This window comes from Ursus arctos, unplaced genomic scaffold (genome assembly GCF_023065955.2).
Source record: "Ursus arctos isolate Adak ecotype North America unplaced genomic scaffold, UrsArc2.0 scaffold_10, whole genome shotgun sequence".
Classification (NCBI taxonomy): domain Eukaryota; kingdom Metazoa; phylum Chordata; class Mammalia; order Carnivora; family Ursidae; genus Ursus; species Ursus arctos.
The window spans coordinates 62,066,205-62,084,835 of record NW_026622764.1 but is presented as its reverse complement, the minus strand read 5'-3'; the positions used below and the strand labels follow the sequence as shown (position 1 = coordinate 62,084,835).

Genomic DNA, 18,631 nt, shown 5'->3' with positions numbered 1-18,631 from the left:
CACATAATATCAAGTCACTGCAGCAGACATTTTTTCTTCTCATTGAGAACAAAGTATTTCCTGCTTTATTAATGTGATAGCCTTCCTTAACATTCTACTTTTTAAAAAAATGTTGTCAATGTCATACTTTCTTTTTGCTAAGCGGATAACGTAAGTCTACCTCTTGCTATTTCACATGCATATACATATGTGCACACCTTTTTTTTGCAGGGAATAAGCTATGACACAGATTTGACTGTTACAGTTGAATTATAATGGATTCTGTAGAAAAATCAAAATTGGCTTTGGGGAAGGACTTAAAAATTAGCATTCATAAGTTGTTTTTTCCTCATATTTTACTCCATATTACCTTCAAAAAACAAATGACATCTATTCGAGATAAAACTGCTGCTATCATTTAGATAAATTCTCATTGTACATTATAAATATAACATGCTATATTTAGTTTGCATATAAATTTTATGTAAAAGGGAAATTCTCACATGAATATTCATTTCATATCCCTGGTATTCTATGTTAAAAATCAAACCCTGAATAGATTAAGAGCCTCAGGGTCATGGCACAGCAGAGCATAGAAGCAACCAGGTCTCTAATCTGGCCCCAGGCTCCATTTAATCCATTATCCAGTGTTTCCAATGACCCTTTTTCTCAGACCCTTGAAAAGTATAGCTCTGTCATCAGGCTCAGAGGCTTGCTTGATAGAACCATTGTTTCACTTTACTCTAGGTAGAACCATTGTTTCACTTTACTCTTGATAGAACCATTGTTTCACTTTTTACTCTAGTTTAAATGGGTGATCTAACAGTCTGAGAAGTATATTGCTGTCTATCTGTCCATAATCTACCTATCTATTGAGATAGTTCTAACTGAATTATCTGTACTTAGTTTTCATTTTTGGTTAGGACTTTTTCTTAAGATGACTAAATCCTACATTTGATCCCTACATGAGGCTTTCGATTTCTTTGCTTATATGCTAAAGTTTATCTTCACAGCAGACATCTATAAGATCCCTTGAAGTTGTTTGATGGGAGAAAGAAGGGTCAATAACCTTCAATACAAGAAAGTCTGAAGGAAAAATCATTCAAAAAGCTTCTCAAGAGCTGAGTTACAGCATATCTATGACACCACCGTGGAAGAACACAAGGGTCATTGCAGACTGTTTTCTAAAGATACAAAACTCAATAGACTTCAATTTAAATAGTCAACAGGATGTTGAACTTCCACAGGAAAGATATTGAAAATAACAGGGACACATTATTCTGCCACCGTACTAAACCACAACGTATCTGGATCTGTCACACCACATCAGTTCTTCTTGTTGAAGCACTGCAAAGTATACGAAAGAACAGAAATTCCAAAGCAAGACCGTACGTACTTCTTAAGAAGATAAAGGGATCGATTTGCGACATTAGGCTTTACAGTTAGAAAACTTGTCTACTCAGGCAAAGTTGAAATTTATGATAGGAATATATAAAATGAGTACATCAAAAGTCTTTTTGTAAGGATTAAAAAATGGGAGGTATAAAAGTGATCATTTCTTGTCAGTTATGTTATCAGAGGTCTGGGAAACATTCCCTGAAATGGAAGGCAAGCAAATTTAGTAGCACTGAAAAAGCATTTCTTTACATTGTAAGTAGCTCACAGAGTGACATGGGTTGAAAATCTGAGTCAGTTCACGAGCCCTTGAGAAAAGCCCCTGCATAGAGCTTCAGTCTATCACTGGGAAAATTAACAGGATGAAGAACACGTTTGTAAGCCGCTCTCCTCTCTGTGAGTCGTTCAGTCTTGTTATTATAAATCTAGAACCTCACAACGGAGGACTGTGAAATGTTTGACCACTTCCTTGGCCAGACTGCGGTATTAAATGAGACAAGATAGAAGGCTCATTAACAGAGTTGTTAAATCAGACCTGGCCTGTTTGTCTATATCACACCTTTGGTAAAAGGTTATAGCATTCCCACCCTGTTGTCCTTAGCCACCTCCCCACCTCCCAGCCCCCGTCAAAAAAGACCAGTTTCCTCTGCCCTAATAATGACTGCTCCCCAGTACAAGACACTAGGAATCTGTGATGAGGATACTGAAAATCCTGAGAGGTTGTGAGCACCGGTTAATTTAAGAGTCTCTCGGTGATAGAACCTGAGCATGTATTCAAATACAGTGTGTTTTCTACAAGAGTCTAATAACAATAGCATGTATCCCCTTATAACCATGGATCTAGTAAAACACTTAGAACTCAGTGTTAGATGGGAGGCACTCAGGATTCATCAGCTTTGATGAATAATATACTGTTGGGACAAATATATTTGATATAGAAAATTCTCCAAGCAAAAGTATCATTCATGGGGCGCCTGGGTGGCACCGCAGTTAAGCGTCTGCCTTCGGCTCAGGGCGTGATCCCGGAGTTCTGGGATGGAGCCCCACATCAGGCTCCTCCGCTATGAGCCTGCTTCTTCCTCTCCCACTCCCCCTGCTTGTGTTCCCCCTCTCACTGGCTGTCTCTATCTCTGTCGAATAAATAAATAAAATATTTAAAAAAATTAAACAATCTTTAAAAAAAAGTATCATTCATAATATTTTTTATTCTAGAAAATCTCTTTTTATCCTAAAAATTCCCAGATAAATTAACTCCCTGAAGTCAGGGTATCTAAAGGAAATGTTGCCTTTAGAAGATATTTCTCTAAGCTGGAATTTTAATTATCACAATTAAATGTGTACCTTATTTAACCATTCAGTTGTGGTTTGGATATAATTTCTAGCCAACTTTCATGGAAAATTCTGTTACAAGTATTGCAAGTAGGAAGCAGCCACTGACTCTTAATTGTACAAGTTACTAAAGGTTTGAAGCTTCTATTTTTTAATGTTATTTACTATTTTCTGACACTACGTAACATATCTCATTGTTTATTATCTATCTAGTTCCTCTAGCAAGATTTAAGCTTCATAAGGGCAAGAAATTTTCATTAACTTAATTAGTTGAGCTAATTCCTAATTAACTCTACATATTTTCATTACTTGCATACAGGAAAAGTCTAGAAATACTATATCTGCTTATGCTGCACTGTGTCTATAGCATTTTTCAAAATTAAATATTCTGTATTTCATTTGGAATATCAGAATTTTTAGACGTTCCATATAAGTTACCCATAATGGGAGCCTTAACGTCCTACATGCTTCTTTAAGAATTGTTCCCAAGATATTTTCTATGGAGAAAACTCCATGAAGAAAATGTTCCTAATGTGAGTTATTTAGTTTAAATGGGAATAGGCAGGGTTATTTTATATTGAATATCAGCTCCAATGTCATAATTATTTTATGCAAAAAGGACACAGGTTATCTAAACCTTTCTTCTAATTTAAGCAAGATCGCACTTTATGCATGTCAGAATGTACTCTACTTTAAAGGTCACTTAAGAAGGTGTTTTATTCCAGTACATTTGTAAAACATATCAAATCTCTTTGCTATGAACTTTTCTTATTGTTAGTACTTCGAGTATTTATAGTCTTTAAAATCGAAGAGTGTATCTATGTCAGATTCAGATATAGTCCTTTTTTTCCCTGCCTTTTCCACATTTTATAGTCTCTCCAATAGCTTTGACGGTTAAGCCAAACTGATCATCCGAGACTGTGAATCATGAAATTTTCACATATTTTCTAATTAGTAAATGATGAGATGGATATGATACCAGAGAGGTTTAAAATGATGGGCTAAATTGAGAAAATGGGATTTCTCAGCAAACCACAGTAGGATAGAGGAAAGAATAATTAAAATGTAAATTTTAACTATGGCTACAATAACGAGAGGAAAACAAGGCTTTTACCATCTACGTTAAGGTTTTCTACCTTACCAAGATTTGCTGCAGATCCCAAAACATTTTTCTTTCTATGGAAAGAACAGAGAGAGATTGGAGAATGTCCTAGTGTTTAATTTCCTATATTTTGATGGAATATATCATTTCAAAGATAAACTTAAAATGGATTGATTTTAAAGAATTTTGCTTTAAGTATAGAATCACTAATTCTGCAGAGTCATTTGTATTTGTCTTTTAGAAGGTGTATCTATTAAGAAAATGAGAACGATTAGTGATATATAGCCAATGAGATATGTTGAAGGTCTTTAGAAGCCAAGCATACAAACAAAAAACCCAGAAAATCATTCCTGGGACATGAAGTCATTGAAATCACAAATCCTAAAACCTACGGTTACATTTCATAGGCTGCATCTGGGGGCAAGTCCCCCAAGACTTGCAAAATATTTATTTAGCTTTTGGGATTAGGCCTTGGCACTACGATGGGCGGAACCTGTTTTAAATATGCCTACGTCCGAAACTTGAATGACTATTCTTTTCTGGGCAATGAAATTCCATGGCAGCAACACGTTTTTATTATATTTTCTATAGTAACACATTTACCCAGGACCCACGGTAATATCATCCACTCGACGATGGTTGGTGGTGGACCTTGCCTGTTCAAGTCTGACCTGTCGATGTGCTGAGAGGCAAGCAGCAGCAGGAACAAAAAAGTCAAATAGGACGCTGTATGGCAGATGAACTTGATAAATGGCTTTCTGATGAACAGTCCCAGTGGGCTTTTAGGAGCTATAAGGTAGCACACAGAGAAGACGGGAAAAAGAAGTCCTATTATGAAACACGTCACCATCTTCACTGCCCAGTGGCGTCTCCTCCAGCCTGGGAACTCATCGTACCAGCGAGATGCAAGCAGTTGTTGGCAATTGGGCTGAGCGACAAACTAAACAGAAAGGAAAGGAAAGGAAGAGTCAGTGTTACGTGCGGTGGCGTCGGTTCATCAGCAAGACCACAGATTTATCTTTAAAGCCAGAAGTCCTGCTTTAAATAATTTTATACTGGGTGCCTGACCGGCTCAGTTGGTAGAGCGTGCTACTCTTGATCTCAGGGTTGTGAGTTTGAGCCCCACATCCGGGTATTCAGATTACTTAAAAAAAATAAAATCTATAAAAAAATATTAGAGTTAATCATAAAGTCCTTTAAATCATTCTGTGAATAAAGCCCATGTATTTAACATTTTCTACCCAAGGCAGAGTGCTGTGTGCTTTGCCAGACGTGACAGAAACCAGCAGTTGTACTTGAGTAAGTAAAAATACAGCTGGAGAACATGAATATTCATAGGACACACTGATAAGTGAGCAAAGTTGTGTACAAAGGCACAAACATATACATACATATATAAGAACTGAGATATATATATATACACACATATATATATACATATATAGCACAAGAAAAGATGTTAATAGTGGTTATTTCTCGGCTTACTGGTTATTTTCTGGTAATGACATTATACTAGATTTTCATTTTTATATTTGGGTGTACTTTGAACATTTTCTTTTTTTTAATGGTGCTTTCACAGCTTCTTTTTTTTTTTATGTTCAGTCAGCCACTGTATAGCACATCATTCGTTTTTGATGTGGTGTTCAATGATTCATTAGTTACATGTAACACCCACTGCACATCACAACGCTTGCCCTCCTTAATACCCATCACCCTATTACTCTCTCCCCCCACACCCCTCCCTTCTGAAACCCTCAGTTTGTTTCTTGGAGTCCATAGTCTCTCATGGTTCATCTCCCTCTTTGATCTCTCCCCCTTCAGATTTCCCTCCCTTCCCCTAATGTCCTCCATGCTATTTCTTATGTTCCACCTATGAGTGAAACCATATGATAACTGCCTTTCTCTGCTTGACTTACTTCACTTAGCATAATCCCCTCCAGTTCCATCCATCAATGCAAATGGTGGGTATTCATCCTTTCTGATGGCTGAATAACATTCCATCGTATATATGAACCACATCTTCTTTAGCCAGTCATCTGTTGAAGGGCATCTCAGCTCCTTCCAAGATTTGGTTATTGTGGACATTGCTGCTATGAACACTGGGGTGTATAGACCCCTTCTTTTCACTACATCTGTATCTTTGGGGTAGATACCTAGTAGTGCAATTGCTGGGTCATAGGGTAGCTCTATTTTTAACATCTTGACGAATCTCCATACTGTTTTCCAGAGTGGCTGTACCAGCTTGCATTCCCACCAACAGTATTAAGGGGGTTCTCCTTTCTCCATATTCTCACCAATATTTGTTGTTTCCTACTTTGTTAATTTTTGCCGTTCTAATTGGTGTGAGGTGGTATCTCATTGTGGTTTTGATTTGTATTTCCTTGATGGCTAATGATGTTGAGCATTTTTTCATGTGTCTGTGCCATTTGTATGTCTTCTTTGGAGAAGTGTCTGTTCATGTCTTTGGCCCACTTTTTGAGTGGGTTATTTGTTTTTTAACATTTCCTATGATAAACACTTACTACTTTCATCATCAGAAAAAGCAAATATATTTTCAATTGGGTTGAGGCAATAAGAAATACGTACATGAAAGCATATTAGGATTACCAGAATGTAAATCATCATAGCTGAATTTTGTGGAAATAAAATAGATACTTTGCCTAAGTATAATCAATTACCATATACCAAACATTTCACAAACATAACATCATTTTATCCTAACAACATGTTAGAGATATAGTATAGATCTTATTCTCTTTTAATGATGAGGATAGAGTGTGTTATAAGAGGTCAGTAAATTTACTCAAGGTTACATATCTAGTAAATGATAAAATATTAGATTAACTGGTCTAGGATTTTTTTTTTTTTTTCTGCACAGTACCTTTCTCACTGGGATTGACAGCTAAGCATTATATAAATTCAGAAGGAGTTATTTCTTCCAGACAGACTGGTCCAAGAATGCTTCCCAGTAGATGTGGGCTCTAAAGGGGCAGATTTGTTTAAGCAGAGAAGAGAGGGGAAGGCAGTTAAAGGCAAGGTATGGTGAGAGAGAGAGAACATACGCTGGCAAAGAGTGTTTGAGGGATGCCCTATGGGCAGTTTGACTGTAGTAGAAGCTTTGGTTTCTTGCAAGGGATTTGGGAAAGTTCTGCTGACATCATATTTCTTCTTTGGTCTTAGCCTGTATGGATCTCCTTTAGACAAGACTTTGCCCTTACTCTCTTCTGGTGGTAAGCAAGCAAAAAATCCCGGAGTTCTCATAAAGAGCCTTGCTTGTCACAAATGCTTGAGAGTGAAAGGAAAGACAGGCTGATTGACTAAAAGAGCAGTTCAATAGTTGAGCTGTGCAAACATATGGGTTGGACATGAAATGATTTCTCATGCAACTGTTTCTCATCACCTTGTTTTGGATACCCTACTTATCAAATACATAGTGGGCAAAGAAATATGTAATAAATCAAATCAAATTTATGATAATGGGTTAAATAGATATAGATAAAATAAAACTGCATTTCTTTAAGACTTAGATGATGAGGGCCATTTTTATTACTTTATAAATAATTAATAAAATCAAATTTCATAATCCAAAGAATAGCTTTTCTTATCACCATCCTTGCCTATTATTCTGGTCAAAATCAGGTATTTGAAAGTCAAAATAGAGTTCTTGGTGATAGATCTGCAGAGTAATGGGATGTAAAGTCATTAATAAGCCCTGTTCTTTTTAAGAGTCCCCCCTCCGACACACATACACAGTCCTTCCCAACAGCATTTTATAAACAAAACAGTCTATCATCCTCTTTCTAGTTTTTCATTTAAAACATTCCTTATACTATAAGAATTTAGCACAGCTGAAAGGCCTTAATAAAAGGGAGTTAGACTTACAGAAAATGCGAAGTCTAACAAGCAGTTGCTGTAATATCTCATAAATCCTCACAAATTGAAGAAACACTGTAAGGGGCTAAGTATGAATAACAGATGTAACACATGCAGAAAAAGTAAAAGAAAGGTGTGTACTTTGTGTAACATGACCTGGGTGAATTCTAGGACTAACCACCTCTGCCCTTCTTGGCCCAAATCTCATGACAACATGAGACACCCCAGGACAACTGAACAAATAACTTTATTAGGAGCATATCAGGTTTGCTTGGATAAATATTTCTGTTGCCTAATACACACATATAGACTGTGTTAAATTACCCAGAAGAAGCAAATTATTTAGTCCTTCTAGAACACCTGCCAAATTAAGGTTAACCTTAATTTTTACTAATGATTTTTTTCTTAAAAGGTCTTTTTCTTTAATTATTGGAAAGTATACATCTGTGCTTAGTAAATGAAGAGTGTACTGATTTTCTACTAAACACAGATACAGTGAGGCTTATGTAGAGGTGAAGAATAGAGATAGGACTATAAGAAGTGCAGGAGTGAGTGTATATAATATGCAAGTTTCCCCAAATGTGGATATTATTTGACTACAAATCTGTTCTAATCATAGGCTTGAAATAACACAAAAACTATTCCTATAACCCAAGGGAATAATATAATAACCCAAAAAGAATCACTATAAATCTAAATGCCTTCACAATGGTTTTACATCCTCTCTCTACTCTACCTATTCACTACATGTCTATACCAGCACCCTCCAGATTGTATGCTATTTTTTTAAAAAGATTTTATTTATTTATTCGACAGAGATAGAGACAGCCAGCGAGAGAGGGAACACAAGCAGGGGGAGTGGGAGAGGAAGAAGCAGGCTCATAGCGGAGGAGCCTGATGTGGGGCTCGATCCCAGAACGCCAGGATCACGCCCTGAGCCGAAGGCAGACGCTTAACCGCTGTGCCACCCAGGCGCCCCCCAGATTGTATGCTATTAATTAATAGATTTTCCATGAAAAAAATGAGTCATGTTAAATTAGTTACCAAAATAAGGCTTAAACGAATTAAACTTCTATATTACGGGATTTTTTAGACTGCAATTTCTAAAGTGGATTAAAACATTTCATTATCTCATGTGTCCCTTCTTCCTTCTATTCTTTGTTTTTTTCTTGCTTTCATGCTTCACTGTGTACTTCATGTTTTCTTTGTCCCCTCCTTCCTGTCTTTCTTTCTCTCTCTTCCCCCCCCCCAACCAGTCTCTTGGTTTATTTGAATTATTTAGAGGAACACTCAGCTTTACCCCAACTCCCTCTGAAAGACACCCTCAGAGAGGGGCCATCCTATCTCTGACATCTGTCACTGGCCCATTCCAACAAAGCCCTTTCCAGCCATCACATTGCTGGGAGCCCACAGCTCCGGTCTCCTCTGCATCATCTTTCGACCGCACATTGAGTCACAGGAACTACCCTTCCAGGACTGGGGAAAGTGGGGTATCTCTTCAGGCACACTGAGTTACAGCCTCTCTTCTCCCTATAGTTGTTGGCCAATTCTAGCACAAATCCTGCCATCATATTAAAATTCATATTAAAACATTAGGAACATTCAAATTCACATTTTTGCCATGCATTTATAAAAGCCGCTAAAAAAAAAAAAAGGAAAAACTTTCTATCCCGCCTTTCAATAACCTTTAAAAAAGTTTCAAAAACCTGATCTCATGATTATATATAGAATCACTGAGTCATGGTATTCAAGATATTAAAAAACTGTAATTATTGAAATTTAATTTTTACAGATAAGGTGGGATCCAGTATTAATGATTTTAAAACAACTACTCAAAATACTTGAACACTCAACACCATTAAGGAAACAAAAAAATGATGAAGAGAAAGGATAAAGCTACAAAGTAAAAACAAACAAAAAATCCAAAAACTAAAATCAAAGAAACAAGAAACCTCATTACTAAGTGAGGAGGAATTAAATATTGACTGGGTATGGACATAATCAACAGAAGAAAATACAAAAATTAATGGAGCCCTAGTAATTAAAATAACTATTGGTCAGATTTACTTGGTATTTGTCCTTTCTTCATCTTTTCAGTTTTTAAATATATTTTCTAGTTTAAAAATTTGTATCCAAGATTCAGACTGCAGCTATATTCTCTGTAAGAACAAAATCTAGATTCTGGGGACAACCAACCTGGCTGCTTTCTGCATCCTAAGTCGGATAGTTACAGGACAGTCTCAATTGAGTTGGGTCTCAAGAGAGTTGAAACTTTTGAGCTGAATGTATTAGAAGGATTTACATACAGGCAATCTGGTTTCTTTGTTTAAAAAGGACCATAGTTTCCTCTGGGTCTTACTGTTTATTTCTGAGCAATTAAAAAATAATCTATATCCTTTGGGGTTTCATTTCCTCTGCCCAGGAATGCTTTTCAACAGCTCGTTTTGTAATGTTGATAGCAAGGTTTAAGGATTATGTGTAGGCCTAGGAGCTTTAGGGAATTATTTTGTCCCTAGCTAAAAAGCTTTCTTCAACTTCAGTCCCTAATTTCCTTCATAGCTCCCAGTGCCCTTTAACCATCTGGGTCTCCCCCTGTTTCTTAGAGATAGCTCTAGTTGTGTTCCTAATTAAAACAGTTCTGGTCTCCTGGAGCCCAGCCAGGCTGCATAACTGATCAGATGCTGCTACTTTATTAATCAAACATCATTTTCACCTGGTCCTCCCCTAATTTAATTAAGCCAGTGGCATCATCTATGACGCTAGATAAATGGGGAGAGGACCAAGATCTGGAAGAACCAGATAAGTCTGTCTTCTGGGAACTCAACATGTGTTGGGGACTGATCATGTGACCAGTCTGCCAGTTTTTCTAATTTTTTCTATTTTTCTATTTTTTGCTTTCCTCACTTTAAGGTCAGTCTTCTTATTGAGGTTATGAAGAGGCAAATTTAGTTCAGTGAAGAAGCCTTTGCTGTGAGACGGATGGGAGTCACACATCCCGCACATAGTCTATCGTACAGAGTAGTGTAACTTAGAGCATTAGATGACGAGTTAAAAAAGAGGTGGAGACTCTAAGAAGGACTGTGCCAACAGGAAGGAATCTGGGAAAACTGAAGACAGGAAGCAGAATTTGAAAGTTGAGTCTGAAATAATAGGTAGAATTTGACAGGCACAGCAGTAGATGGATGTATTTTCATTTAGATGTAGAGAATCTCATGGTAAATACTTGAGGATGGGGACAGGCATGTTCCGATGAGCTACCCCTTGTGCTAGAAGGTCATTATCAGTGGTGAATATCCCAGTGATACAGTGTAAAGGAAAACCGTAGCCATATTTTGAGACATAGGTGAAAATATTTATTGAGGCGATGGTTGAGTCTAGGTCCTTGCTGCTCAGTGTGGCATCAGCCGGAAGCTCATCAGCAAGGCAAAATCTTAGGCCGCACTTTGCACCTGCTGGCTAGGACTGACATCCGACAGTGTGATTCCTATGAACGTTAAAATCTGATAAACACTGGTTTAAAGGATTTGGTGTCTAATGAAGTTCTACTTAGCTCCACTGTAGCTGATAAATGCTGAAAGAGTAGTTTTAATTCAATGCAAACATACATTTGAATACTTATAAGTCCTCGGAGCATGTCTGTGTGGGAAGGAGTGGGGGTGCTTGGGTGTGTGGTGTGTGTATGGGTGCGGGACTTTGTTTTAAGCTAAAGCCAGCTGTGAGTGGTATGAGAAGTTGGGTGAGAGGAACTAGCCACAGAGTGGTGGAGGGTTCTCAAAATTGAGTAAGCAGCAGGGTTGCCTAGAGGCTTGTTAAAACCCACGGTCCCGAGCCCCGCCTCATCTGATTCAGTAGGTCCAAGGGGAAGCCCCAAACTTCGATTTCTACCAAGTTGCCACATGAGGCTGATGTTGCCAGTCCAGAGACAAATGATACGAACCCCAGTTTTACAGAAGAAGACTTTTTGCGTAATATCGGCTAGTCCTCCAGTTTTTCTAAGTTTTTCTATTTTCCTATTTTTTGCTTTCCTCACCTAACGTCAGTCCCCTTATTGAGGTTATGAACAGGCAAATTTAGTTCGTGAAGATGCCTTTGCTGTCGGATGCATAGAAATCACACATCTAGGGCGCCTGGGTGGCACAGCGGTTAGGCGTCTGCCTTCGGCTCAGGGCGTGATCCCGGCATTGTGGGATCCAGCCCCACATCAGGCTCCTACACTATGAGCCTGCTTCTTCCTCTCCCACTCCCCCTGCTTGTGTTCCCTCTCTCACTGTCTGTCTCTATCTCTGTCGAATAAATAAATAAAATCAAAAAAAAAAAAAAAGAAATCACACATCTAGTGCGTAGTCTATGGTGCAGATTAGTGTAACATCTAATTACAGGAATAAACACAAAAATACTAAGGGAGTGATGCCCATCGAGTCACTGAACTGTAGTACACGTAGGAAAGCTGAATGTAGTGCAGTGGTAGCCAGGAGCTAAGAGCTGACTAATTCACCATAGAAATGCCTGGAAAGGACCCACAACAGCATGAAATAGACCGGGACACAATGAATAGGGGAGACATGCATAGATGATAAAGAACCTGGATCAGAAAAGGAGAAAAAAATTCTCATACCTGGTTTCTGACAGATGTCTACTCTATGCATCACCATCTGGCTTCACTGTGACCCTAAAGTGAAATGGCAAATCACGGGGTCCTTATATTACATGTCTGGCTGTCGTAGGGATTAAGAGGATATGAACCTTAGAACAGCCCACTGGGGTTTGAATCCTAGATCTGCAGTTTCCAGATGGTGAGAATGTTAATAAGTCATTAAATTTTCAGTGTGTTTTTTTCCTGATCTGTCAGGGATAATAGAAACACTTATCATATAAAGTTATTGTAAAATTAATTAAGCTTAATACATGAAGAATACAGCAGTTCCTATGAACATACAGATACTGTATGTTCAATAAATGCTAGGTATTACCAATATTACATATACACACACATATTTACATGTGTGAGGATGTGTCTATACACACATATGTCCATACACATACACGGTCACTGACAGTCTTTTACAAAAATATATTATATTTATTCACTTTCAGAGTACTGCAGTTAAGCTAATTGACATATATTTACATATTAAATAACTCATTTTCATTAACAGAATGTCACAAGATAGGGGATTAGTTTTAAAAGATTCTATAAGAAACTTACTTTCAGAAGATGGTAACAATTATTTAAGCCTAAGGTAATACCAATAAAGTAAATAGTTGACTAATTGAGTTTTTATTAGCCTCCTTAAAAGATAAAAAAATGAGTGAAGACTTAATCATATCTGAGAAGGCACTGGCAAAAAGCTCGAGATTAGTCAAGAAGACTGATTGATAAACTTTAGAGCCTCCCCTCTGCTGACTATATTGGCCAACAAACCCCTTGGTGCTATCAAGTTCAAAGACTCTCCTATCTAGTCATCAAATCACCTGATTACTCTCCTTGGACATAAAGGTCAAATTCATATTTGCAGACTGGGGTGCAAGGAACAGCTCAAAGCATATTACTAGGGCACCACTTCCGATGTCTCCATATGCAGAAGGGAAGATGGCAACTGAACTCCATCTGATAGTGTTGGCGAGGCAGGGGCAGGATTTAACTTCTTACATCATTTCTGGGCCTAAATTCAAAATTGGTTTGGCAACTGAGCTGGCATATGAGTGGGCAGTAATGGGAAGTCGAAAATGCAGAGGCAAAGGGAATAAGGTGGGAGGTGATAAACCCAATGTTGAATACATTAAATTATTGAACCTGGCAAATAAACGAAACCCAATTTAGGTAACGGGAAGGTAGAGTCAATAGATATTGTTAGTTCTCTGAAAATCACAAAGGGCAACAGTTGGTAGAAATTCCATATCCATTCAATACCCCTCTTCAGGGTGTATGTGAAAGATCGTTTTAAACTATCATGGCAGATGGATGAAAAACTGCCAGTCTTTTCTAGCCGGTTACCTAGAAGTTTTCTTAAAAATGGATAGAGATATGGAGGTAGAAAATTATACAGTTTTGAAGGAACCACCATTTACTTGACCACTGAAGCATGTAGGTGAATAATAAGAGAGAATAGTAGATGGAAAATGGAAGCAGGTTTGGTCTGATCCTGACCAGCCCTCAGTGGGTTGGTTCCCCAGTCTCTGATGAGCCACCAACAGTTTCTGCACCTAGGAGTGGCGTGTTCACAAAGGGTGTTCCACTTTTCCTCAGAGTCTCCTGGGGAGACTTTTCCTGAGGACCATCTTCCATTAGAATGAGAATCCAGCAGGGAAAAAGAAGAGACACAATGGGAACGAATACTAGTTATCCTTATAAGATGAAAGGATATAGTCACCTTTGTTTTCCCCTTCCCTTCCCTGTCTCTTTCCACATAACATCGAGCACATATTTCTGAGAAAATTAAATTGTACAAGACCCCGCAAAATAGAGTGTCCTTATACCTTCTTTCCAGAAACAACGGTTGATACCGCAGAAGAGAGTCTCTCATCTATGCTGCCAATTTATACGCATAGATGATATAAGTGAAGAGTTATATTTGTTTCAAATGTGTTAGATCCTATAAACAGACGAGTTTTTCACTCTAGTCTCAAGGTCAAGAATAAAGTCATTTCCTTTATGCTCGCTAATCTCTTTTTCTTGCCACTGAACTCCTTTCTGCCTCTCTGACAACAGCTCCTCAGACTATCTTGGCTAACACATTTCCTGGGCTAAAAATAACCCTCAGTTGTTAATTATCTGTTTATTGAGGTTGGAATGAATTGAACTAGTCTAGGATGCAGAGAGGAAAGCTATGTGTTTTGGAAACAGCAGAGCCCACACAGTAACTGACCAGCCAGCACTTTCTGCTCCAGCCTGTAGGACAACAGAGGGGAGAACAGAACATAAACAGCACATAAAAGAGCCAGAGGAGAAAACAGTTTCACATGCCTCTGCCAGCCTTTGTCATCACTTTCTAAAGCAGACAGAATATGGAGAAAGTGTCTGTTCAAAGGGAACTATTCCGTGGTGTCGTTTTTCATTCTCCCTCCCTCCTCTCATGGTCACCCATGCTTGCTTGTCTGCAAAATTCCTCCCATGCTGGCCCTCCTCCCTATCCTGTCTGCCCTATTTCTAACCTAGTCCTCACCTTCTTACAATGATTATTAACTCCTGGGCTTCCCTCTCTCTCTCTGTTTGAAAAAAAAGCCTAAGTTACGTTCTTAAAAGTGAGAGATGGATCATGTCCTCTCCTCATGCCTCATTTTCAGGATTTCCACCTGCCATGAGCACCAGCGTTGCCTGTCCACATCCTGGTCTGGGCAGCCTTGTGATAACTCCCTGAGTTAATACACATTTCAGTCTGTATGGAAATATCATGCAGCATGGGTGAAGAATGACCTGAAAATAAGGAATAAGCTATTACACATGAGGAAATGGGTTACTGAAAACTTTGACCTGTAAACATCATTAGGAATTCTTCAAAGGAACTCAACTTGCAACCCACAGGATATGAGGGCAAATGAGAACTTTACAGAGTTTTCTACCCCAAGGTACTGCTATCCTTGTGAATATTGAAAGTTTTTGTATATAAACTAGACATTTCCATGATTGCTCATTCTCTATTAAAATATATTTGCTCACTGTAGTAGTTTCCTAGGTCTACCATTACAAAGTACCATACAAACAAGGTGGCTTATAACAATAGAATTTATTATCTCACAGTCTGGAAGTTTAAAGTCCAAAATCAAGGCATTGAGAAGGCTGTGCTCTCTCTAAGATTCGGGGTAGAATCCTTTCCTGTCTTTTCCTACCTTCTGGGAGTGACTGGCAATCTTTGGTATTCCTTACCTTGCAGCTGGATGATTTCAATCTGTCTCTCTCATCACAGAGCTGTGTGCTTCACTTCACATCCTCTTCTCTGTTCTTATGAGGACACCAGTCCTACTGGATTAAGGGTCTATCCTACTCCAACATGACCTCATCTTAACCAATTTCATCTGTTATAATTCTTTTCCCAAATATGATCAAATTCTGAGGTACTTGGAGTTAGGACCCTAACATAGCTTTTGGGGGGACATAATTTAATTTAGTCCCCCCAAATTCCCAATTACTCATTTTCTAGTAGTTGCCTAGCATATAGCTTTCGGCTCTATAGTTTACATAAAAATTGCTCCTTCAATGTTCCAAATACATTTCAAATCCGTAAGTATTATTAAAAACTCTGTCTTCCACTTTATGTTCAATTTGCCTTCCTCTCTTGACTCTATTTTTCTATTTCCTTATTTTCTCACCAGGATTGATGATAAATGACAACAAGTAAGAAGGAATAAAGAAGAGTGAACTATCAATAACATTGTGATGTGAGGGGAGTCAACATGTAGGCAGTCAGCTATCCATGTGATGCGAGTTTAAGATTGTCTGTAAAACCATCTTCTTCTTCTTTTTTTTTTTTTTAAAGATTTTATTTATTTATTCGACAGGATAGAGACAGCCAGCGAGAGAGGGAACACAAGCAGGGGGAGTGGGAGAGGAAGAAGCAGGCTCACAGTGGAGGAGCCTGATGTGGGGCTCGATCCCATAACGCCGGGATCACGCCCTGAGCCGAAGGCAGACGCTTAACTGCTGTGCCACCCAGGTGCCCCTGTAAAACCATCTTCTATATCAAATCTGCTACTATAATTAAATTTTCTTCCTAAGGGCTTTGTGGAGATGTGTGCATTTTAACTGGCCTAAGATATTGCCTTGCTTAAGCAAGCAGAGCATTAAGTATATACACCAGGGCTACCTGGTTGAGAAAGGGCTTTTACACAATGGGATGAAAATAAACAAAAAAATAAAAACCAAAGTTTTGGTGGCTAAAAAAAATGAGAGGCACGAAATATTGATCCGGATCAGTACCATACACCTAGTGAACAACTCTAAGGACAATGGAGAACTAGGCAGATGCTGATGATCTGAGAGAAGACATCTGAGATCAGGTATATAATAGAAATCTCCCACATAAGACTACCTAGAGTTTTGCCTGGTTTGATCATATTCTCTAAGGTTAAATTACCAGTAGATATTTTTTTTCTATTGGAAAATTGCCACTTGAAAGTCACAGAGATATGTATAACTCGATGAATTAATAATTAATTATTTTGGGCTAACACATTGCTTACCTACATGCATGCAAATATTGTGTCGTGACACAGCACTTACGTACGTGAGACATGAGCCCCTCTCTGCCCACTCACGGCCTAAGCTAAGATCTAGGGAGCTTCTGGCATCAAAAAACTATATTGTTTGACTACAATTCCCTCTGACCATATACAATTCAACTATCCAAGTACAATAACAAGAAAACAAACCACTTAAATTAAAAAAAAGGGGGGGGGGCAAGATTTGAAAAAACACCATCAAAAGATACACTGGTGGCAAATATTAGATGTGAAAGATGCTCAACATCTTTTGTCATTAGGGAAATGCAATTAAAACCACAACGAGATGTCATTACACACCTATTAGAATGGCTAAAACAAAAAAGACTAACCATGATATGGGTTGGTGGGAATATGGAGAAACTGGAACTCTCATACTTTGTTCATCAAAATGTAACCACTTTGGAAAACAGTTTGCAATTAAAAAAAAAAAAATGGAACCTACATTTATGATAGAATGAACTCATTCCAGTCTCAGGCATTTATGCAAAAGGAAATGAGGCATTTGTCCATACAAAGACTTGCATACAAATGTCATAGTCGTGTTTGTAGTAACCAACACCAAGAACAATTCAAATTTCCATCAGCTAGTGAATGGATAAACAACACATGACATGACCCTACTATGGAAGAACACTCAGCAACAAAAAGGAAGGAACTAGCAATGGCACACAGAGTTGAATCTCTAAATAAGGACGCTGAATGAGAAGTTGGAGGGAAAAAAAGCACATACTGTATAATTCCATGCATATAAGCTCTAGAAAATGCAAACTAATCTACGATGACAGAAAGTTGATCAGAGGTTGGCTGAGAAGGGGCCGAAGTGTGCAGAGAAAAATGATAAAAGGGCAAAAGGCAACTTGTGGGGGTGATAGATATGTTCACTATTGTAATTGTGGTGATGTTTTCACAGGTGTACACGTATTATAAAAGCTTGTCGAAGTATTCACTTCAAGCACGTGCAGTTTATTGTCTGTCAATTTCACCTCAGCCAAGTGGTTTCAAAATGTCTGTCCCCATTTTGCTGGTGCCACGAGCACATTCTGAACGCTCTACCTCCCCTCTGTGACCAGTGCTATCAAGCCGGCTGCTTTTGTATTCATCTGTTTGGTTCATTTCAATACCACTCCTTAGTTCAGATCATGAGATCTTATCATAACATCAGATGTCATTATTTCAGGCCTAAACTGGGAAGATTAGTCTGTTTTCTGCCCATGGCTATTAGCCTCTGAGTTCTCCTCACCTATGCACCACTGCTGAGAGGGTCCTCACAAAATGCGAATTTAACTGTGTCTCCTTCCCCTTTATTAGTCTGTGCACTCACTTCACAGATTCCAGGAAACAGCCCTGGGTTTATGCAAAGCCTGCAAGGCCCTTAGCTCCTTTACCACGACCCCTCTCCCCTTTTCTCCACCCCTTCCCCTCAGCTTGCAGAGTTCTGCTTCAGACAAACCAACCATTCGTGCTCTGACCACGTCTGGATCTTTCCAATTACCGCAGGCTTACAGATGCTGATTTTTGTGTGGAATGATGCACCCCCCATTTCCTCATAGTGAATCCCTGTAGGTCTTCCAACCCAGCTGCTAACTCTCCTGGCCACTCCTCCAGGGAATTGTTCTTTTTTCATTCCGTACTGATATTGTACCTTGAACATACATTTACAGTTGTACTTACTCTCCTCATCCCCTGCATTTTAATTATGGGTTTTAGTGAGCTATTTGAGAAGGGTCTGTCATG

At 38.5% G+C, this 18,631-nt stretch overlaps 1 protein-coding gene across 1 annotated transcript in view; it reads right to left on the bottom strand.

Moving 5' to 3' along the window:
• The window catches only part of TRPC4 (transient receptor potential cation channel subfamily C member 4), a 142,227-nt gene that overhangs the window by 49,155 nt on the left and 74,441 nt on the right, over positions 1 to 18,631 (bottom strand). Inside the window, exon 3 of the mRNA XM_026493170.4 lies at positions 4,409 to 4,745. Coding sequence (XP_026348955.1) covers positions 4,409 to 4,745 — 337 coding nt within the window. The remainder of the gene's footprint in view (positions 1 to 4,408; positions 4,746 to 18,631) is intronic.